Source organism: Talpa europaea (assembly GCF_964194135.1).
Source record: "Talpa europaea genome assembly, chromosome: 9".
Taxonomy (NCBI): Eukaryota; Metazoa; Chordata; class Mammalia; order Eulipotyphla; family Talpidae; genus Talpa; species Talpa europaea.
This window is the reverse complement of record NC_140076.1, coordinates 69,240,143-69,263,649: the sequence shown is the minus strand read 5'-3', so window position 1 is coordinate 69,263,649 and position 23,507 is coordinate 69,240,143. Positions and strand designations below refer to the sequence as shown.

The 23,507-nt window shown below is 35.7% G+C and overlaps 1 protein-coding gene across 1 annotated transcript in view; it reads left to right on the top strand.

Moving 5' to 3' along the window:
* UIMC1 (ubiquitin interaction motif containing 1) overlaps positions 1–23,507 on the top strand; it is a gene marked incomplete at both ends in the record, with an annotated part of 115,666 nt that overhangs the window by 59,228 nt on the left and 32,931 nt on the right. Inside the window, 4 exons of the mRNA XM_084242779.1 lie at positions 4,368–4,432; positions 6,422–6,498; positions 9,868–9,971; positions 14,279–14,432. Of these exons, the coding sequence (XP_084098905.1) occupies positions 4,368–4,432; positions 6,422–6,498; positions 9,868–9,971; positions 14,279–14,432 (400 nt within the window). The remainder of the gene's footprint in view (positions 1–4,367; positions 4,433–6,421; positions 6,499–9,867; positions 9,972–14,278; positions 14,433–23,507) is intronic.

Here is a 23,507-nt window from a genome sequence, read left to right as displayed (position 1 = left end):
TGCTTATGATAAATGTTTTGTGTATTCTTTGCAATTCAGAGATTTCCCTCAAAAGTATAAATTAACTCCACAAAATGAACATTTAATGATTTATTGTAATTCAGATTATTAGCTTGAAAATCCCAGGTGCCAGAGTTCTAGAGCATAGATATGTATCAAGATCTGAGGTTTGAAAGCATGTCTCTTTATATATGATTTAGAGGAGTAGGCTCATACCTCCTCAGATGTGTGTCGTCATACCACACCCACCACCAAGGCACCCATAATGAAAGCAGTGCCTTTGAAATAGTCTGGGAAGTGGTCAGAACTTAGTGTTTGACCTTATTAAATTATTAAAGTTCTGTGACTTCATTAATAGGCCACCAAATTGTATTAACTGGTACTATTTGGCTATAACAAACCAAATCAAGCTAACTTAATTAAAAGGTGGGCATTGGGCCTCCCCGGTGGCGCAGCGGTTGAGCGCTGGGTTGCGAAGCTGCCCGCGGCCTCTGCAGCGCCGGTTCGATCCCTGGCTGCTCCCCGGCCACTGGAGGAGGGTCCCACATGGCGCGCAGACCTCTCCTGCCGCCCGCTGCTCCCCTCAGCAGTGTACTTTGGTCCTTCTGCCTGCTCTGCTCCCCGCTCTGGCTCTGGTGAATTCTCTCACCCTCCCGCGCTTCTGACTGTACCCGGTGCATGTATAAACAAAACAAACAAACAAATAAATAAATAAAGCATGCCTCTATTAAAAAAAAAAAATAAAAGGTGGGCATTATCAAAAGATACAGGATGAATCATAAATTCTAAAATACAAAGGTAACCAAGTCTGGAGGTTAACTATGTCTAGAAAATCACCTGTAATTCTTCTGCATCTTACTGTTATATTCTGTCTGCTTCTTTTTCTTCCTGCATACTGACTTCCTTTGCGTCTCTGTTTTACATAGTAGGTAGAAAATACTGATCCTGCATTTCCCAAACTTAAATACAGGTTATAAGAGATTTACTTTCTCCCAATTCCAATGTCTAATTTCTAGGAAAGAACTTATGGCCCATTTGGGCTCACATTATGAGCCTACTGCTATAATGTGGTGAGGAGGGGTGATGGGTGGTCCTCAGTAAAAGGAAACAAGGCAGGCAACCTGGTAGTATCCAAAATAGTCATTAACTTTAATTTTATAAGTCATGTAGAATTTTGAAAAATGCTAAAAAGTTAAAAAAATAAAATTGAAAGTATCCATAATTGTATCATTTACAGATCTTTTCCTTCACATTTTTTCCTGTACCTCCTTTTCATATGACTTAGATCATATTATTTAAATTTTTAAGTTAGCATTATGTAAATATCTTATATGGTTTCAGAATTATTTATAGATTTTTTTTTAAAGGCTATATAATAATCTAGATTATGAATTTGTCATAATATTTTAACCATTTTCCTATTGTTGGATATTTTCATTATGATAAACATTTTTCTAAATAAAACTTCTCTGAATTTAAAATTAATGTCTTTAGGGATAGAGATCCAGAAAAATGCTGGGTTATGAACATAAAAAAAAAGTCACATTTGCTATTTACTGCCAAATTGCTTTTCAGAAAGGTGGTTCAAAATTTTTAAAATATTTTAGTACTTATCTTATTTTCAAAAATTTATTTATGCATACAAGAACTGAGGTGTAGACCAGAGGGTGGATAAGAGGATTCACCAGAGACAGAGTGGGTAGCAGAACAGGTAGATCTACTGAAACATACTGCTGAGGGGAGCAGCAGGTGAGAGAGGAGAGGTCTGCTGCACCATGTGGGTTAGCTTTTTGGCTGGGCATTGAACTCATGCTGCAGTGGCTGGTGATAGCTTGATAACTCTGAGACATTAACCCCTGGACCACCAGGGAGGCCCCGGTTGCTCAAATTTTTATACCTTCTGCCCAGCAATTTCTGAGACTGTCTAGTTCACTGCAGCTTATCAGTATAGAACAGGTTTTTTTTTTTTTTTAAAAAAAACTAATTTATAGACAAATAAATAAAGTCTTGATTATTATTTCAGGTCTCATCTTGGTCTTTTGCTTTAGGAGCCATGGGTAGGGAGAGTTTGTTAAACATTTTCTATTGATAATGGTTTTGTTGCAACTGCCCATATTTGAGAGTCCATGTTTGACAAAGATAGCTAGAGAGTCCCAGAAATAAGAACTCAGAAAAAACATTTACAGAGGGAAATTGTCTGGTCTATAGGAGGGTTATACAAGTTTGAGAATCAGGTAATAACTGGTTTCTAGCATCACTGAGATGACTGGGAAGTTATTAGTGAAGATGAGAGGTCATTTAAATGGCTTTATGGCAGGGGGGGTAGAGGAGTGGCAGTGACATGGTCACTACTCTTTTGGGATTTGATCCTTAATTTTTTGGCCAGGTAATGGAATTTACTTTCTAGAAATGACCAGTTTGTGTGGGAGTATGAGAACTGACTGACTAACCAAACTTCAGGTGATATGTACACCAAAAGAATTTAATTTACTATGGAAGTGATTTTTAGTAACCAGATTACTTAGGTTCTCCATCTATTGGGCTTCTTTCTAGATGAAGGTAACCTGGAAGGCTAAAATACAGTGAACAGAAAGTTGAAATTTTAAGGGATGATTGGACTGATTTATGGAAAGACCTGATAAGCAATCAGTGCCTGACAGCAGAGAACATTTCTGTGATGATCAGATGATATGTCTGTTCATTTTTACTTCCCAGGCCATGGTGTTGAAGACACTACTTGATTTTAGGTCTTTGAGTTACTGTTTTTCTGATTCATTACAAGTCATCTCTTTACCATTAACTTATTATTTCTTCAGGGAGACTGCAATATCTTTATTAGGCCAATCATCTTTAATTGAAATGACATTCCTATCATGATTTCCATTTAACCTTATTAGATATGGGTTTTCTAACCAAAATTTGTTTTGCCATGTTGTTTTCATATTCTAAAGAACCTTCCTTTTCCCCAATGTTCATATTACTTCCATGGAGTTGTAAGTTTAGAAATTAAAAAGGATTTTTTGAAGTGAAGACATTCTTGAGATTCTATGTTAAAATGACTGGGAAGATAATGTGACTAAACAACAGTAGACTCCTTTCTGGAGTCAGAAAGGTCCAAACTCCACTTTTCACCAGCTGTGATTTTGGCAAAATATTTAGTCCATCGAACTTTAATTTTTCTCATTTCTAAAATATTTCTGTCTCAGAAGATTCTTGTGAGGGTTAAAGGCAAATATTGCATTTAAGTAATTAGCACATGCCTGGCACATAATAGGTGTATAATAATGTAAAAAAATTTAACACTGGGAAAAGTAAAATACATTTTAGCCAAAGATGTATCTTATCACATTAGTGCCCTAATTGCTTTTAAGTCCCAAGGCTTATTTATTAGTCATTCTAAAAAGGTGAAAATCTACTAAATGGACACTAGGTGTCACTATTTACCTTTTTTGTTGCGATTTCAGGAATGACACTTTTGTCGCTGCTGGTTTCAAATAATCGGGTGAAATATTTATTGCTGTTGTATTTTAGTCCTTTTGACAGTTTTGTCCAACCCTCATTTTTCATAATGACAATATACCAGATCATTCTATAACTTTATCTTCCTTTTGACTGAGAGCTCATCTCAGCTTTTCTTGTTTTTTTTTTTAGTATATTTCATCATTTACTTGAGTGGTAGTTGCCTAACTCATTAGGTAACCCTGAAAACTTTGGTAAGGAACTCTTATCTTTTGGATGAAGCCTCAAAGCTCAGGCATTTCCTCAGAAGCTCCAGTAGTTGCTGTTATGCTTATTGATAACTCATTTTTGATAATGAGTTGGCATTAGTGGAAGATTTGTAGCAAAAGGAATCATAACCTTCCCTTAGAAATGTCCTGTGTTATGGCTCAGTTGTATTGCACTGTTGCCCCCAACTCAATATTTCCGATAACTGGACTTTTCTCTATAGTTACTCCTTCCACAACAAAAGCTTTATAACTGCTTTTTGAAATCATAATTTATTTGACTTACCAATATGTCTTATATTTTAAAGAGTTCATTGCATATATTACCTTGTTTAGTTCGCATAGTAACTTCTGTGAGGCAATCATTAATAACCATTTTAAGATGAGGAAACAGATTGAGATGTGGTTTATCCAAGATTACAAAGTTAATAGGTGAGTCAGCCATGATTTAAATCACCAATCCTCTAACTCCACAGACTGTTATGCTCTTTTTCTGAAACTTGCTGACTTAGATAAAATGTTTTATTTTATTCTTATCCCTAATTGCTGAGTGATAATGTTGAACAATTAAATTTTGTTTAAAGGATGAAAAATCGGTTCATCTGTACTTATATATTTAGAATGTTACATATTTCTTTGCAGTCTTCTCAAGGGTTATTTGTTGAAGAAACATCTGAGGAAGGAAACTCTGTACCTGCCTCACAAAGGTAAGATTATATATGTTGTTATGGGTCTGAATTCTCCTCAGATGGTTTTAGAATAAAAGATGAGTCATGTGAGTAAGACTGTATGGTGATCTTTTAGCTGCTTTTATTAGCACAGACTAGGAGAAATCATTATCTCCCTTTACTCAAATATTCATCTCATAGGAGTCTAGAATTTAGAATGGAAGAGATCAGAGGTTTTCTTGTCTAGTCCAGCCATCTTGGCACAAATTGTTTTCACAATTCCTTGAAGTGGGGACATCCTGCTATCTCAACAAACTGTACCTGAAGGTTCTGGTACCTTTATGGTTCTTTTGGTTCTTCTGTCCTCTTTCTGCAGTTGTTCTCTCTGCTTATACTTATTTTATATGCATATCCAAACCATAAACATCTTTTACGTCTACTCTTAGGCATATCCTCTTTGAGGTCTTTATGTTATTCAGGCCACACAAAGCCTATATCACCTCATTCCCTATGCCACTTGTAATCTGATTTAATCTCTCCCTTTAATGATTGTTTTTACATTATCTCCTCAATTATTCTTTCTGATTGATTGACGGGGTTATCCTCTTAAGTCTTGTCACTTTAATATATAGTGGTTGATTGGTTACAAGCTACATTATTAATTGAATCAGGTTTTCAGTCCTTTTCACCTCTTATCTCATTGTTGACCTTTGGGGATTACTCAAGAGCTTAATTCAGTGTTGAGTGACCTTCATCTCCCATATGGAAGTTGAGGTACAATTGCTATTTATTGTAATTTAGTTGGTGTTCTAAGGCTTTTCGTTGATAGTACTAGGTATTTCTTTTTGAGCTGAAGATATGGTTTTGGTTTGATTCTCCTGCTGTTAAGACTGTTTTGGAAGTGGTTTTAAGTGGAGTAGGCCTTCTGTTTCCTGCAGGCCCCTCTGCTTTGTTGTGGTGAGTCTTGTGCACAGCAGATGTAGGTTTTAATAAATGATTATACGCTTTGTCATCAGGAGAGAGTAGGAATCACAGGCAATGTGGTTTGACTTCAAATTGATTAGCCCATTTTATAAATGTCAGCAAATTGTTTTGTGATGGACTCTTTGAATAGAACCCTAATGTTACACGTGGAATGAAATGTGTCTGAATTGGGTTTATAGCAAATGCTACGAGATGTTTTATTTAGAAAGAGAAATCGCTTGTGGTTTCCTATCAGGATTTAGTTATTCATCATGAATCACTGATGTGGTTATTCTCTCTTCTCTGTGGTTCTTGGTTGATGTGCAGATTTGTGTTTTTAAGCGTCCTCTTGCATATTTGATCAAACTAATCGTAAAGCTCTATGAAGCATGAGGAGGGGCTAGGTCAGATGCTCCTATCTCCTAGGCTTATATTTCTATATCAGGAAGAGATTGCACTCCATGAACAGGCGGGGAAAACCAGAAGGTAGGGTGAGGGGAAAAATTCATAATTATGTTTTTCTCAAGAGATAATCAACTTGTGTGGACAGACTTTTGCTGTAGGGCAATTTGGAATTGTATCTTATTCGTGTTGTTTGGGAAGCCACATCTTGAGATAAAGAGGACATTTAACTGCAAGGTGAGGGGAAATCTGTGTTGTCATGAGAATCTCAATAACTTCTCTTCTGAATTTACAAATCTGTAGCCTTCAGAAAGCCGAGGTGGACTATAAAATATCTTTTGACTTCGTTATGTTGTAGTGCAGCTTTTGTTTTCTGTGGTATTCATAGATACAGTCCTTACCCTTCAGCCTTCCTTTTTGAAGACACCAAAAGGGGGTTCTTTTCATTCAGCAATTTCACTGGACCCAAAATTGTAAGCATGTTTATTTTCCCTATTTCTGGCCTTGAGTTTTCACTACTGATTCCTTGAGTCCCTCTTGTGCTTTTATGGTATGGGATAGCAGGTATCAGATTACCTGTGGATTTGTGAATGACTCACTATTGCTATTGGTCCTATGTTCTGATTTTACTGGGAATTCACTTGGGGTTTGGTCATTTTTCAGCATTGCTGCTTTGACTAGTAAGAGAAGCTCAGTCCTTATGCCAGAGAGTTCTGCAGAGGAAATCACTGTGTGTCCTGGTAAGCTCCCTACTTTGATTTTACTGAATTTCTGATCCTTTGTTATCTACCTTTTTGTACTTATTAATTTTGCTGACTTTTCTAACCCACTCTCAGGAGGTTTATGTGATTGATATGTGTGTCTCCACATAGATGTGTGCATATACTCATGCATATACTCACTTTTTTTTTAATGGATGTTGGCTCAGATTCTCAATCTTTTTTCTCCTAAGGATATTTTAGTTTTGAAGTTAACATGACTCTCTTGTCTGCTTGTTTGCTACCAACCTCACCAGAGATGGCAACAAAGCGGCAGGAATAGAACTTACTTAACTGGACATTCAGATCCAAGAGAACTTTATGTTTTGATTTATAGGTTCTCAAAGTTGAACTGTCCTCAAATCTGCCTCTCATTAAGCATATTTTTTCTGAGAACATTTTACTAGTAGTTTTACATTGTCATTCGTTGGGTGTTTGGCATAGGCAGTCTAGCAAATAATTTTTGCACACACTCTTGTCATTGACTTTTTCTCAGTTTTCAATCTTAGACAAGATGCTTAACCTGGTTAAGTTCTGTGCTTTGCTTTTTTGTTAGAGATGCAAAGACATGATAACTTGGTTTAGTGTACGAGATGTTTGTTCAAAGTTGTACAGGGATAGATTTTGATATATAAAATAGTTTTAAGTGAACTAAGATACCATTTAAGGGAATTTGAGTTGAATCATTGTATGGTATAAAATATTATTTTGTGATATGAATTACTTTCTAAAGAATTTGTTATAGCTTATTTTTCTTTTTTGGCTTTTCTTAAAAAAAAAAAAAGGAGTCCATTGTATCTGTCAGTAACCTCATTTACATGAGGTATAGGGACTTCCAATTAATGTTACTTCTTTGGGCAGCAGGTGTTGTACAAAAGTTGCCATAAGTCATATCTAGTTTCTCTTAGGTCTCATGTAATCTGTATGGTCCAAGAGAGTTGTAGGTTTTTAATTTGGTTCATTCAAGTTTTTCCCACAGATACTCAAATTGAGCTTTTATGTTAGTCTAGGAAAGTCCTGTAAATATTTTTAAACATTTGGAAGCATATCATAAAGGCCTTTCTTTTACTTTCTTTGTTTTTTTTAACATTTAGCTATGTTTTTTTTAATTGAAAGTGGTTTCTTAATTAATTTGAAATATATTTGGATTACTGCCTAATGATACCCACTAAGCAAGCCCTCTGTAAAGTGTTCTGATTTTGGCAGGAGCTCTCAGGGATGCTGAGCTATCCTTGTGAAAAGAAAGCTTTATCCCCTCTCTCTCTGGGACTGCTGACTTGTGCCATCCTGCTAGGAAGTCACTCAGTCTTTTTTTAGGATCACGGCATGTGACGTCACCCTGGGATCTCGCAGGAGGAACCTGCAAATGCAATAATCTTGAAATCCCTAGTTAATGAGAGAGGAAAAAGCAAACCCTTCATGACTGAGGTTAGGTAACTTTTATGATCATGACTTGCTGTCATTTGTTAATTAAATTCAACTCTTGGTTGACATATTGCAAAAGGTTTCTATAATATTACTGTTCCTTTTGCTAAGAAAGTATAGCACTTTCTTCATGGACTCCTGAAGCTGTTTTTAAAGATATAATTTAGAAGCTATGCATCTGTTGATAAATTGTCAAAAATTTGTTCTAAATGGGTGAAACACAGATTGAGTAGTAAATCTTACCAACTTACCTGTGTCATCTCCTGTTTCTGACAATTCCAGAGTTCTTACATTCAAAATGATAACATCCTTTTTTAGAGTTATTTGTTAAAGATGCAGGATTCCAGCCTTATGCCTGCATTGTGTGTGTTGTGAGCATTGTTTATTTCTAAGGAGCTAATAATGCCCTCTTAAGTTGTCTTTATCGTTGAACATTTCAGCTGTTCACAGAATGCTTAATTAAAGACTTTATGAGTACAATAATGGAAGCAGTGAGCAGCTTTTATTTTCTAACAGGATGGATATATTTTTTGGGAATATCTCTGTGGGAAACATGACAAGATTTTAAAAATTATGCACGCTAAACCTTTTTTCAACAAGGTGGTAAAAATCTCTGTGTGTATGTACATCAGAATTTTTTGATGTATTAAATAAATACAGTTAAGACAGAAATGTATTTAATACTTTGATGATTCAGAAGATACCTCAGAATTTTTTAGGTATTTTATTTGTCCAACATTGGCCATTCGTTGTATTTGTGAAGCATAGCACTAGCAGTTAGATATATAGTATGTACCATGTCATGTAACAGAGAACTTAATGGATTTGTGTTGAGACAAATTTATTTTCCATGTTTAATGTCCTTCTTTGAAATATAGTTGCTGTTCTTTTGTTATATTAAGTGACAAATGTCTAGATCAGAGATTGGCAGGCTTTTTAATGAAAGACTAGGTAGTAAATGTTTTTAGGCTTTGTGGACCATATAGTCTCTCTTTTAAAATACTCAGTTCTGCTATTTTAGCATAAAAGCAACCCCATATGTAACTGTAAAGAAGAATGAGTGTGGCTGTGTTTCAATAAACCTTTAATTATAAAAATAAGCAATTGATGGAGTTGGCCTATCAGTGACAGTTTGCTGACCCCTAAGCTAGACTATGAGGGACCCCATCTTACTTCTCCATATAGTTGCCTATATAGTTCCTATAACTTGTTCAATAAATATTTTTTGAATTAATATTGAGAAGTGCTGCTTTAAGGATATAGTAGTCATTTTTGTCTAAAATGTATTTTCTATTTCTACTCCCAGTTTTTGTCTTTTCTAATTATTCTTTTAATCCCAGAACTTATCCACAGGCTTTTGTTTTCTGTCAAAATATACACCTTAAAATCAGAACTATGCTGGAAACAAGCATAGTTAAATGAATTAATTTATCAGTAAACCCTGATATATTCATACAGTGGAATACTACTCAGTAATAAAAAGGAATGCGTGTATGTTGCAACATAGATGCATCTCACACACATTATACTAAATGAAGGAAGTCAGAAATAAAGGATGACACACTATATGATTTCTCTTGTATGACATTCTAGAAAAGGCAAAACTTTAGAAACATAAATTGGTTATTGAAAGGAGCCAAGTGGGAGGAGATTGATTACAGAGAGATACATTAGAACTTTTTAGATGTCTAGAAATACTTTATATCTTGAATGTGGTGGTGGTGGTTGTGTGGTACAAATTATAATCAAACTATATACTGAAAATTGAATTCTATTGTATATAAATTATAACTCCATGAAGTTTTAAAAAGATGTGCTCTAGGTCTGTATTCTCACTGCAGCATTATCATACTAAGCTTTAGGGGAAATGGGTATTTGTTTTTTTAACTATGAAAATTTATGAGGTTTTAATTTTTTAAATTACAGAGACACAATTAAGTTCCCCTGAAACTTTTGATGTTGAAAGAGAAGTCTCTCCAGGTAGCAGAGAGAACCCAGAGGAACTAAGAATAATAATGGCGGACAAGGAGGTGAATATTCTCTATGATTTCTCTGAGTGTTTTCTTTCTGTTGGTAGTCCTCTCTCTTATGTAACAGCGAAAGCTGTAGTGACAGAGGGTTGTAGCTTTAGGGACACTTGGAGACTCTTGTAGTTAAGATCAGTTCAGCACTGTTTCTAAAAATAGTAGCTATCAATTCTTGAGTATATTTTTTCTTTCACTCCTCTTCTTGAGTACTATAATGTTTTATTATTTCTATTAAAGATGGGGAACTGGGCAGAGGCTTAGGACATTTAAGTAATTTGCTCAAATTCAAATTTATAATACTGCTGGAACTAGATTTTGAACTAGATTTGTCTCCAAATTGTGGGATATTTTCCATTATAAATTGAAAAGTAATAGGGATGAACAATCTTGGAAAAAGCACCTATACTTACATTGCAACTTTCAGCACTAATTTCTAGATGTGATCAGAAATACAAAGTCAGGATAGCGCGCATGATAAAATTAGTCAATTTCTATTTGTGTTATTACTTTTTCTAACTTTGTGTATCTGGCATCAGCCATAATGCTGATTGATACAGGTTTATATTTCTGATTAAGATTCATACTGAATCTAACAAAACAATTTACCAAGAATTTTTTTTTAAAGAATTTAAAATCACATGAAGAGCTCCTTGAGAATTAAACTTAATACTCTCCTGAATGCTTTAAAAAGCTTCATTCTCGTATCACTTATTTATACTCCATATACAAAATTGAAAACAGCTTTTAAAGTAAAGATTAGATTCTCTGCCTAGTCTCTGCACTGTAGGTAACTGGATAGAAATTCTGCTTTCATGAATCATGCACACTACTTGGTTCCCTGGAACCTGATCTGTCACAACTGACAGTCTGAGATTCCCTGATGCCAGGGGCAGTAGGCAAGATGATGATGTTCCTTGAGCATTAGAAATAAGACATGGCTTTGAATGCCAACCCTATCACCTAGCTGTCACTTTTGGCAAATTATTTAGTCACTTCATTTGTTTATTTGGCAGATATTTATAGTTTGTAATATGTGCTAGTCATTGTTTTAGACTCCTGACATACACATATAAATAAGCAAAAAAAAAACAATCCATGCCCTCAAAGGGCTTGGTAAGGGAGGAGCCACATAAAAAGATCTTTAAAATGTGGTCTCACAAATGTAATGATAAAGAGAGGCCAGAGCATTAGGGGAACATAGAAGAGGAGTGCTTTTCTAAATTGCAGTTCTCCATATATAAAATGGAGACGAAAATAACCAATTTTTAAAATCAGACTACTATTTTATGGACAGCTCTGAATATTAAATTAGATAAAGAAGATGAAATAGCAGAAATTTGGCACAAGTAGAGGTTTGCATGTGGAACCAGTTATTATTTTATTACTTTGTAATGTATTATGGCTGTTCAGTGATACCAGTTTACTATTAACAGAATTACTAGACAGTATTTGAGGTATTTGGGATACCCGTGGCAGAACTGTAATCCCTCTTGATTTCATTTCTTATAGTCCCTTTGGAAGCAAGATTTTCTGAATATCTTGCTTGGGAGTTTCCCTTAGTTGGTGTGTCAGATTTTTTGTTCTCAGAATAAGTTATTCAGTTCTTAATAAGTTATTCAGAATCAAGTAGTTTGTTTTTAAATAGCTGTTTTGACTTGTCTGGGAAATATCTAAACAATAGCTTTTTTAAGCTGGGTGGTTGAAGAGCAGAGGGCTGTTGATGATTTGTAGGACATACTTTTATTTTCACTAGGTTCATTTCTTGAGGCGAGATTGCTTTTGAGGCCAGAAGATAAGGACCAGCCAATTGGGTCAAAATTGGGTGTCTTAAGTACGTCTTTTGTGAAGTGGCTGTATGTATTTAAAAAGCAGAGAAAGCTCTGCAGAGATGAAATTTCTGACCATGGCCCTAATAAAAGCTGCGTGTATATTTTATTTTTGAGGCTCCTCCATTGTAGTTCACATTTAAATAGATCTCTTTCATGGTTTTGGAAAAAAAAAAACCTTAATATAAAACCAGAAACTTCTGGTTGCCTACAAATGTGATTGGAATTTTACAATAAGACAATAATAGATTATTCCCTCTTAAATACATTAATAGTTGAGTTCTCAGTGTTTTGTGGAGATGGTGATGAACACAAAGACATACAGTGCTGGGTGTGAGCACCAGTCTTTTTCATGTCATATAACATTTCTGTGCTTAGTGAACTTTAGAATGCTAATTAACTACCCAGTTACCACAATCTTTCAATAACTCAAGATCACTTGCAAATTTTAGGGTATGTAGATTTTTCTTTCATCTCCTCAAATAGGCCTTTATGCACAAGATAACTTTTTCTTATAAGATTAATTCAGTGACTAAGCTTGGGATAAAGAACACTAGAACTTATAGACCCATTTGATTCTTTCCCACCTCCAAGAAAATAATAGAACCAGATAGTCTGCCAATACCTAATAGGGTAGGCTTCCAGAAATGAAGTGGAGAGGATAATTTTTGCTTTATCACAGCGTGGTGAAACGGAAATAATGAAGGTTTTGATGCTAGCTAGGCCTGTGTTGAGTCTGGATTATCAATTTACTAACTTTGTGATCAGAGGGTTATTCTGTCTTTCTAAGTCTTCTTTAAAACTTCCATAAAACTGGAGCTAGTGATATCTTTCTTCCAAGTGGATTGTTGTGAGGAATAGACATGGAAAACATTTGGCCAAGCCTGGAATACTGTCAGAGCTCAACCACTGTTATTTCCCTTCCTCTCCTCTGCCCCTCCTCCCCACCCCTTAGAGTATATCTTTTAAGTGAAAGGCAGGTGTGTGTTGAGAATGATATTTTCTGGAAATTGAAGAAACTGTTTGACTTAGTATTTAGATGGCCTATTTTTCTTTTTACTAGGTCATATTCACAAGCAGTAGATATTAGGGATGGCCTAAACTTTAAAGACCAAAGAAGCCCAGTTAGTTCAGAGCTCAAAGTACATACCTATTACACTTGTGGTTCTGTTTTGTTCTTATACCAGAAAAGGATTTATTTTTACCATGTAGTAAGAAGTAGTGACAGTCCGAGTGCTCCTTACACTTAAATGGAAGCAGTAGCTATGCAGGACAGTTTCACATTGATTGGATAGGATATGCTGTCCTTTGAAGCAAGTGCAATGCTCATACACACTGTTGAATTAATCACTGAAGAGTTCTTGGCTCTGACCTATAAAGGCAAAATAAAACTGCTTGTGAGAGACACCAGCAACTATAGGAGAAATGATAACTATAAAACACTGAGGGCTAAGAGAGATAAGGTATAAGAATAGCCTCGACAGAGTTGTTAATGACTTTTCTTTGGGTCTTCTTAAGTATCTGGGCCTTAGTTGTATTTCCTCTTTCAATATAAAAGTCATGAGACACAAGGGCCTCCCCGGTGGTGCAGCGGTTGAGCGCTGGATTGCGAAGATGCCCGTAGCCTCTGCAGTGCCGGTTCAATCCCTGGCTACTCCCCGGCCACAGGGTGGTGCGCAGACCTCTCCTGCCACCAGGTGCTCCCCTCAGCAGTGTACTTTGGTCCTTCTGCCTGCTCTGCTCCCTGCTCTGGCTCTGGTGAATTCTCTCACCCTCCCGCGCTTCTGACTGTACCCAGTGCTTGTATAAATAAATAAATAAATAAATAAATAAATAAATAAATAAATAAATAAATAAATCTTTTAAAAAAAGTCATGAGACACAAGAGGTGGTATCTTACTGGTCTAAGCTGAGGTCTAGGTTCTTTACTTAAATTTCAGTTGTGCTGCTTTTGCTTAAAACTCTTGTCTTCCAACTCCTTATATCTGAAGTCAGTTCCAGCAGTCACTGTTCTTTTGTGAGATTGAGAAAATGTCCTTAAGATGCAGTTTGACACACAGCAGATATAGCATACTGACCCACTGAGAACAGTGCCTTACAGTGAGGTAGAGTGGAGTACCCTTAGGTTTGGGAAGCAAATAGTACTTGATTGTACTGTGACTTGGGGCAAGTTGCATTACTGTTTTGAGCAATGCTTTCCTGATGTATGAAAAGGGAATGTTAATTCCTTTATAAGATTACTATATGGATTAAATGAGTAATACATACAGAGTGCTTGGCACATAATAGTGTAGGCACTGAATAAATATTAACTTGTGACTTTTATATTGAGGATATCCCTCAATCCTTAGTACTGAATTTGGAAAACTGATTGGTATCATCTCTTAGAATGTAAATGAAATATGGAATGGAATCGCTTGTGGTTCTTTGGGGTAAAAGATATTTTATAAAGCTGTTAAAATTGTTGATTGTCATGTTCTTCAGGTTAGTAACAGGGACGATACTAAGAAGAAAATACCTGCTTCTACCTTTTCATCCAGTGTCCAGATATCCTGCCCACTCTGTGACCAAGGCTTTCCACCCACAAAGATTGAGCAACATGCCATGTACTGCAATGGGCTGATGGGACAAGAAACAGGTAAAGACTCATTAAGACAACCCAATTCTTTCTTTGTCTGTGTGGTGGTTTTGTAATCCTATATAGTACTGAGTGAGAAAAACAGCTCTTCTTCATAATTAAAGTTATTGTGTGTGTGTTTAATTTTGTTTTCTAATTAAATTTCTAGTACTTTTCAATTTCTAGTTATTTGACAGGTACACTATTTTGTTGCACTTAGAAGGGGAATGGAAAAAAAAGTTTCATCTTTTAATGTTTCAACTTACTTTTTGTATAGGTAGAGCAGAAATCAGTGTGCTGCCATTTTTGTTGCATTTCAACTGTTGTATATTCAAAATATGTTGAATAACTATGAAGCTTGGGGAACTAAGTTCTAGAGTTGCCCATTTTTTCATTCTAAATAAGTTCCTTGGGAGTTTTCATTTTGTGTGTGTGTGTGTAAATTCTGAAAGTAGCCAAAAATGTCCATAATTTCCATTCATGTCCTGTGTGTCTCTACTTACTGCATCATCCTGGAGCTGTTGGTTTTCTCTCAAAGAGTGCACCAAAAACTTTAGTTTTGTTTTTTTTTTCCCCTCAAATATTATTTATTTATTTATTTGTTTATTTATTTATACATATAAGCACTGGGTACAGTCAGAAGCGCGGGAGGGTGAGAGAATTCACCAGAGCCAGAGCAGGGAACAGAAGAGACAGACCGATGAAATACACTACTGAGGGGAGCAGTGGGCATGGCAGGAGAGGTCTGCGTGCCATGTGGGACCCTCTGGCCAGGGATTGAACCGGCGCTACTGCAGAGACTGTGGGCAGCTTCTCAGCCCAGCGCGCAACTGCTGCGCCACCAGGGGAGGCCCCCAAAAACTTTAGTTTTGATGCAGTGTGAGCTTCTGGCCAAGAGAATCTGCTTGTTCATCCCAACCCTTGGAGTAGCACCCTGATTACACCTTTTTTTCCATGACTTCAAACTCTCAATATGTTAAAGGCACGGCTCTTTGTGTTCAACATGCTGCATATACCTTAGACAGTTGGACGTGTTGTCACATTTCTCAATGCTACTTGATTCCCACTATAACTTTAGGGATATTTAATCTGAAATTGTATAATTGTAAAGTATTTTATATAAGTTAAGATTTCCAAGAAAGAAAGGCACATGTTATTTAATTTTCTTACAGTAATACACTTATTTATTAAATAAGGAAGTACCTTATGTTGCCTAAACTTAAAATTTAAAGAAATAAGATTTTTCTCCTTCTTGCAAAGTAATTTGTGTTCACTGAAATAATAACAGTAATGGCTTAGTTTATTGAACACTTTAAATTAATCAGGCACTATTTACATAAATGGGATCCATACTATATATTCCGGTATATAGCATATACCATACTATATGTATCTCCATACTATATATATTATCCATACTATATTCTGCAAGTTGCCCTTTTAAATTTGACATTAAACTTAGATCTTCCCATGTGCATTATATTTTTTATCTAGTTGAAAATTATGTGTAAAATTTTGCTTTTTCTACTTATGGCATAGATTTTTTTCACCAAAAGTTACATGTAAAACTATTTTTAGTGCCTACATAATATTTGATAATCTGGATCATCTCTATTTACTTAGCTATTGTCTATTAGAATGCTTTGAGTTGTCATGTTATATTTATGTAGTAATGAGTCTTTTGTGCCTAAACATGTTGCTATATTTTGGAGTTATTTCTCAAGGATAGAGGCCCTGAGATGGGCTCTGGATGGATGGGCTCTGGAGTCCAGTCTTTCCGAGGTTGAGTCTCACCTTTGTCGCTTACTTGTGTGTGATTTTGGGCCAGTTTATAAGCCTCCCTTTATTCATCCGTCAAATAATGGTAATGATATTACTCAGTTTTTGTGAGGTTAAATGAAATTTTAAGGAGAGTGCTTAGCGCGCTCGTATGTACTTAAGAACATAGTACGTACTTAAGAACTTCCAGCTCCCGTTAGTTATTACAGTAAATCGCGGAATGACTTAAAGATTTTTCACTATTTTTTTAAATTTATTTGTTTAATTTTATTTTTATATATTTTACACCATTCTTCCTTTTTGTACAATGTATGCTTTCTCTTCTCAGATGTACTCCCTGTATAATTCCCACTACTAGTTCACCTGTGCACCATCACCATAGTCCCTTGTGCTCTTTTCTCTCATGTTTTGATCCCTCTCCTTCCCCCTCCCCTGCAGAGTGTCTCTGATTATTGTTGCCTGTTAATTTTGTTTTTTAATTTATTATTATTTTTTCCTCCTGATCCCTTATTTGGTTCCCCTACATTCTTCCTAAAAGTGAAACCATTTGATATTTTTTCATTTTCTTTCCGGCTTATTTCATTGAGCATAATCCCTTCTAGCTCCATCCATGTTGCTGCAAATGGCATGAGTTTATCTTTTTTGATTGCAGAATAGTATTCCATTGTGTATACATGCCACATCTTCTTGATCCAAGTCATCTATTTTTGTGCATTTGAGTTGTTTCCATATCTTTTTTTTTTAAGATTATTTATTTATACAAGAACTGGGATACATGCCAGAGGTGTGGGGGGTGAGAGGATTCACCAGAGACAGAGTGGGGAATAGAATAGGAAGACTGACTGAAATACACTGCTGAGGGGAGCAGAGGGCGAGACAGGAGAGGTCTGCTGCGCCATGTGGGTTATCTCCCTGACTGCGGATCGAATTCGTGCTGCAGTGGCTGTAGGTAGTTTCATAGTGCTGTGTCTTAACCCCTTGTGCCACCAGGGAGGCCCCTGTTTCCATATCTTACCTATTGTAAATAATGCTGCAGTAAACATAGGTGTGCAGATGTCCCTTTGAATTAATGTTTTTGTGTCCTTTGGGTAGATCTCTACAAGTGGAATTGCTGGGTCATATGGTAGCTCCATTTTCAATAGTTAGAGGAACCTCCACACAGCTTTCCATAGTGGTTGGACCAGTTGGCACAACTGGTGCTGGGAAATGGTGCTGGGAAAACTGGACTGCTACATGCAAAAGAATGTGAAGCTAGACTACTACCTCACAATGCACAAAAACCAACTCAAAATAGATAAAAGAATTGGACATAAGACCTGAAACCATGTGGTATATATACACAATGGAATATTACTCAGCAATCAAAAAAGATAAACTCATGCAATTTGTTTATTGCATGAGTAGGAGTGCAGTGTAGGAGAGTGTAGGAGAGTTCCTTTTTTTTTTTTAACCACATCCTTGCCAGCAGTTTCTTGGTTTTTTTTTTTTTTTTTAATATGAGCCATTTTCACTGGTGTAAGGTGGTATCTCATTGTGGTTTTGATTTGCATTTCCCTGATTATAAGTAATGTTGACATGTTTTCATATACCTGGTGGCCATTTGCATTTCCTCTTTGGAGAAGGGTTTTTTTTTTTAGCTCTTCTGCCCATTTTTGTGACTGAATTGCTTTCTTTGTTTTTGTTGAGTCGTCTGAGTTCTTTGTATATCTTTGCGATCAGTCTCTTATCAGTTGTATGGAGTGCAAAAATTTTCTTTCAATCAGTTGGGTGTCTCTTTGTTTTGGTTAATGTATCTTTTGCTGTACAGAAACTTTTTAGTTATTTTTATTTTATATATTTTTTACATCATTTTTCATTTTTGTACAATGTATGCATTTTCATCTTGGTTATAGTCCCTGTACAATTCCCAGCACCCTTGTTTTGATCCTACTCCCTTCTCCCCACCCCTCCGTAGTGTGTCTCTGGTTTATAATTGCTTATTGATTTTGATTTTTACTTTATTATAATTAGTCTTTTTCCTAATCCCTTATTTAGGTTTTCTAAGTTCCTGCTATGAGTGAGACCATCCAGTATTTTTCTTTTTCTTTCTGGCTTATTTCGCTGAGCATGATCCCTTCCAGCTCCATCCATGTTGCTGCAAATTGCATAAGTTTATCTTTTTTGATTGCTGAGTAATATTCCATTGTGTATATATACCACATGGTTTCAGGTCTTATGTCCAATTCTTTTATCTATTTTGAGTTGGTTTTTGTGCATTGTGAGGTAGTAGTCTAGCTTCACATTCTTTTGCATGTAGCAGTCCAGTTTTCCCAGCACCATTTATTGAACAAACTGTCCTTGTTCCATTGTATATTCTTTGCTTCTTTGTCAGAGAGTAGGTGTCCATAAATATGTGGGGTTATTTCTGAGTTTTCTATTCGATTCCATTGGTCTGTGTATCTGTTTTGTTCCAATACCACATAGCTTTAATTATGACTTTGTAGTATAGTTTGAAGTTTGGGAGTGTGATACCTCCATTTTCCTTCTTTTTGGTCAGAAGAGCTTTGGCTATTTGAGATTTTTATGGTTCCATATGAATTTCATCTATATTTGTTCTATTTCTTTGAAGAATGTCATTAAAATTTTATTGGAATAGTGTTGAATCTGTAAATTGCCTTTAGTAGGATGGCCATTTTGATAATGTTAATTCTTCCAATCCATTAGCAGGGAATGTCTTTCCATTTCTTGTGTCTTGTATCTCTTTTAATAATGTTTTATAATTGTCTTTGTAGAGGCACTTGACCTCTTTTGTTAGGTTTATTCCCAGGTATTTGATTTTTTTTTTTTGTTTCAATTATGAAAGTGAGGGTTTTCTTGATTTCTTCTTCAGATTGATTGTTTGCATATAGGAAGGCTATTGATTTTTGTATCCTGCTACTTTCCTAAACTGGTTGATTATTTTGATTAGTTTTTCTGTGGAGTTTTTAGGGTTCTCTATGTATATTATCATATTGTCTGCAAATAGTGATAGTTTTACTTCTTCTTTCCCTTTTGGGATTCCTTGTATGTCTTTCTCTTATCTTACTGCTCTGGCTAGGACTTCCAGTATTATATTGAAAAGCAGTGCTGAGAGTGGACATCCTTGTCTTGTTCCAGATCCTGAGGAAAATGCTTTTAGCTTTTCACCATTGAGAATGATATTGGTTATGGGTTTGTCATATATGGCCTTTATTATGTTAACATATGTTCCTTCTATCCTGAGAATTTCAAGGGCCTTTATTATAAATGCATGTTGAACTTTGTCGAATGCTTTCTCAGCATCTACTGATAGGATCATAAAGTTTTTATTTTTCTTTTTGTTCATGTATTGGATTATATTAATTGATTTTCAGATGTTATGCCCCTGAAATAAATCCCACTTGGTCATGGTAAATTATCTTTTTGATGCATTGTGGCATTCTATTGGCTAGGATTTTATTGAGCATTTTTGCATCAAATTGAGCATTTTGCATTTGTGTTCATTAGAGAGACTGGCCTGTAGTTTTCTTTTTTTGTGTTGTCCTTGTTTGGTTTTGGTATTTGTGTAATGTTGGATACATAAAAGGTATTTGGTAGTATTCCTTCCTTCCTTGATTTTTTTTTAAAAGAGTTTGTGTAGGATAGGCACTAATTTGTTTCTGAACATTTGGTAGAATTCATTTGTGAAGCTATCTGGTCCTAGGCTTCTGTTTTTGGGGAGGGTTTTGATTACGGTTTCAATTTCAGTGCTTGTAATTGGTCTGTTTAGGTTTTCTATTTCTTCTTTATCTACCTTTGTATGATTGTATAGTTCTAAGAATTTGTCCATCTCTTCTAGATTGCTGAACTTATTTGCATATAACTGTTCATAGTAATCTCTGATTATTCTTTTGATTTCTGCTGTGTCTGTCTTTTGTTTATGAGCCTATTTATTTGTGCTTTCTCCCTTTTTTTGTTTGTGAGCCTGGCTAGAGGTTTGTTTATTTTGTTTATTTTTTCGAAGACCCAACTTTTGGTTTCATTGATCTTTGAATTTTTTTTAAACTTCTATTTCATTTATTTCTGCTTTGATTTTTATTATTTCCTTCCTTTTACGGGCTTTTGGGTTTTTTTTTTTTTGTTGTTCTTTTCTAGTTCTTTAAGGTGGGGAGATTAGGTTGTTTCTTTGAGTTCTTTCTTGTTTCTTGATGTGAGCCTTTATTGCTATATATTTTCCTCTTATAACTGCTTTTCCTGTGTCCCGTACATTCTGGAGAGTTGTGTCCTTGTTGTCATTCGTCTCAAGCTCAAGGTATTTTTAAATTTCTTCTTTGATCTCCTCATTGGTCCATTGATCTTCCAGTAGTATGGGTTTCAGTCTCCATGAGGTTGGAGGGTTCCTTGCTTTCTTTTCCTGGTTTATTTCTAGTTTGATGCCTTTATGGTCAGAGAAGATAATTGGTATGATTTTGATCTTACTGTATCTGTTGATGTTTGTCTTGTGTCCCAGTATGTGATCAGTCTGGGAGAATGATCTGTGTGCGCTTGAGAAAAATGTGTACTCAGATTTTTTTGGGTGCAGTGCCCTATAAATGTCTGTTAAGCCCATGCGGTCTAGGCTTTTATTTAAGAGTTCTAGTGTTCTTGCTTATTTTTTGTCTCCTTCATCTATCCATTGGTAATAGTGGTATATAGAAGTCTTCTACTACATATGTATTTTCTCTAATGTTTGTTTTCATGTATGATAATAATTGTCTAATATACTTTGGTGAGTATATATTGATGAGTATTAATGTAGTGACTGGCTATGTCTCTTTACCTTTTTTAGTTTGAAGTCTATTTTATCTGATATAAGTACAGCTATTCTGCCTTCTTTTTTGGTCCATTTGCTTGTAGAATTGTTTTTCATTCTTTTAATTTCAATATATGTTTATCTTTTGTAATTAAATGTGTTTCCTGTAGACAGCAAAAGGCTGGGTTCTGTTTTTTAGTCCAGCCTGCTACTGTGTCTTTTTATTGATGAGTTTAGTCCATGTACATTTAGAGTTAATGTTGATATACTGGCATCTGTATTTGCCATTTTGTTTGCCTTTTTGTGCTTTTATTCCTTATTCTGTTCTTCCTATTCATTCCTCTATTGGTTTTGGCTTTAGGGTTTCTTATAATATTTTTGTGGGGTTTAGTAGTAATGAATTTCTGGAGGTTTTGTTTGTTTGAGAAGGTTTTTATTTTTCCTTCATAGAGGAAGGAGAGCTTTGTTGGGTAGAGTATTCTCAGTTGGCATTTGTTTACTTGGAGTTTGCTAAATATGTCACTCCCTTCTCTTCTTGCCTGTAGTGTTTCTTCAGAGAAGTCTGGCGTCAGCCTGATTGGTTTTCCTTTATAGGTTATCTGTTTCTTTGCCCTTGTCAGTTTCATTATTTTTTCCTTGCCTTTGGAAGCTTTACTATTATGTGTCTTGCTGTAGTTTTCCTTTCAATTGTGGTAATTTGGTGTTCTTCTGTCTTCCTGTATGTATATTTTCATTTCCTCCTTCATGCTTGGGAAGTTCTCTTCAGTTATCTCCTTGAATAGTTTCTTGATTGCTTTGTCTCTCTCCTCACCTTCTGGGATTCCTATGACTCTTATATTTCCTTTCCTCATGGTGTCAGATAGTTCTCAAAGTGTTTCTTCATTCTTTTTCCTTTGTGCTTCTCTTTCCTTTTCTTTCTTGGTTCATTTTATGTTTGTATCTTTGAGAGTACTGAATCATTGTTCCATTTATTTTATTCTATTTTCATGGCTTTTCCCAGAATTCTTTTTTTTTTTTTTATAAATTTTATTGTTATATTCCCCATACAATTGCAGCCCCCCCATTCTGACCCCAATCCCTCCCCTCCCGCCCCCGCCCCCCTAAAAGTGTCTCTGGTTCATAGTTTTTTGTTGATTTTGATTTTCACTTTCTTATATTCATTTTCCTGGTCCCTTATTTAAGTTTTCTAGATTCCTGCTATGAGTGAGACCATCCGGTATTTTCCTTTTTCTTTCTGGCTTATTTCGCTGAGCATGATCCCTTCCAGCGCCATCCATGTTGCTGCAAATTGCATGTGTTTATCTTTTTTGAATGCTGAGTAATATTCCATGGTATATATGTACCACATCTTCTTGATCCAGTCATCTATTTTTGGGCATTTGGGTTGTTTCCAAAGCTTAGCTATTGTAAACAGTGCTGCTATAAACATAGGAGTGCAGGTGTTCTTTGGAATTGATGTTTCTGTGTCCTTTGGGTAAATACCTAGGAGTGGAATTGCTGGATCATATGGAAGCTCTATGTTTAGTAGGTCCAGAAATCTCCACACAGCTTTCCACAGTGGTTGGACCAGTTTGCACTCCCACCAACAGTGCAGAAGAGTTCCTTTTTCTCCACACCCTCGCCAACATTTGTTGTTGCTAGTTTTTTTAATATGTGCCATTCTCACTGGTGTAAGATGGTATCTCATGGTAGTTTTGATTTGCATTTCCCTGATGACAAGTGATGTTGAACATTTTTTCATATGCCTGTTGGCCATTTGCATTTCCTCTTCAGAGAAGTTTCTTTTTAGCTCTTCTGCCCATTTTTTGACTGGATTATTTTCTTTGTTGTTGTTGAGTCTCATCAGCTCTTTGCAGATTTTTGTGATCAGTCCTTTATCATTAGTGTTGGGTGCAAAAATGTTCTCCCAGTTGGTGGGGTTTCTCTTTGTTTTTGTTATTGTCTCTTTTGCTGTGCAAAAGCTCTTTAATTTGATGTAGTCCCAGCTGTTTTTCTTTGCCTTCACTATCACTGCTTTGGGTGATGTGTCTGTAAAGATGTCTTTGATGTGCAAATCACGTAGTGTTTTGCCTATATTTCCTTCTATATATTTTATGGTTTCAGGTCTTATGTCTAGTTCTTTAATCCATTTTGAGTTGATTTTTGTGTATGGTGTGAGGTGGTGGTCAAGCTTCATTCTTTTGCATGTAGCGACCCAGTTTTCCCAGCACCATTTATTGAACAAACTTTCTTTGCTCCAATGCATATTCTTTGCTCCTTTGTCAAAGATTAGTTGACCATAAATCTGTGGGTTTATTTCTGGATTTTCTATTCGATTCCATTGGTCTGTATGTCTGTTCGTGTTCCAATACCATGCAGTTTTGATGATTATGGCTTTGTAGTATAGTTTGAAGTCTGGGAGTGTGATGCCTCCATTCCCTTCTTTTTTTTTTCAGGAGAGCTTTGGCTATTCGGGGTTTTTTGTGATTCCATATGAATTTCATCAATAATTGTTCTATTTCTTTGAAGAATGACATTGAAATTTTGATTGGAATAGCATTGAATCTGTA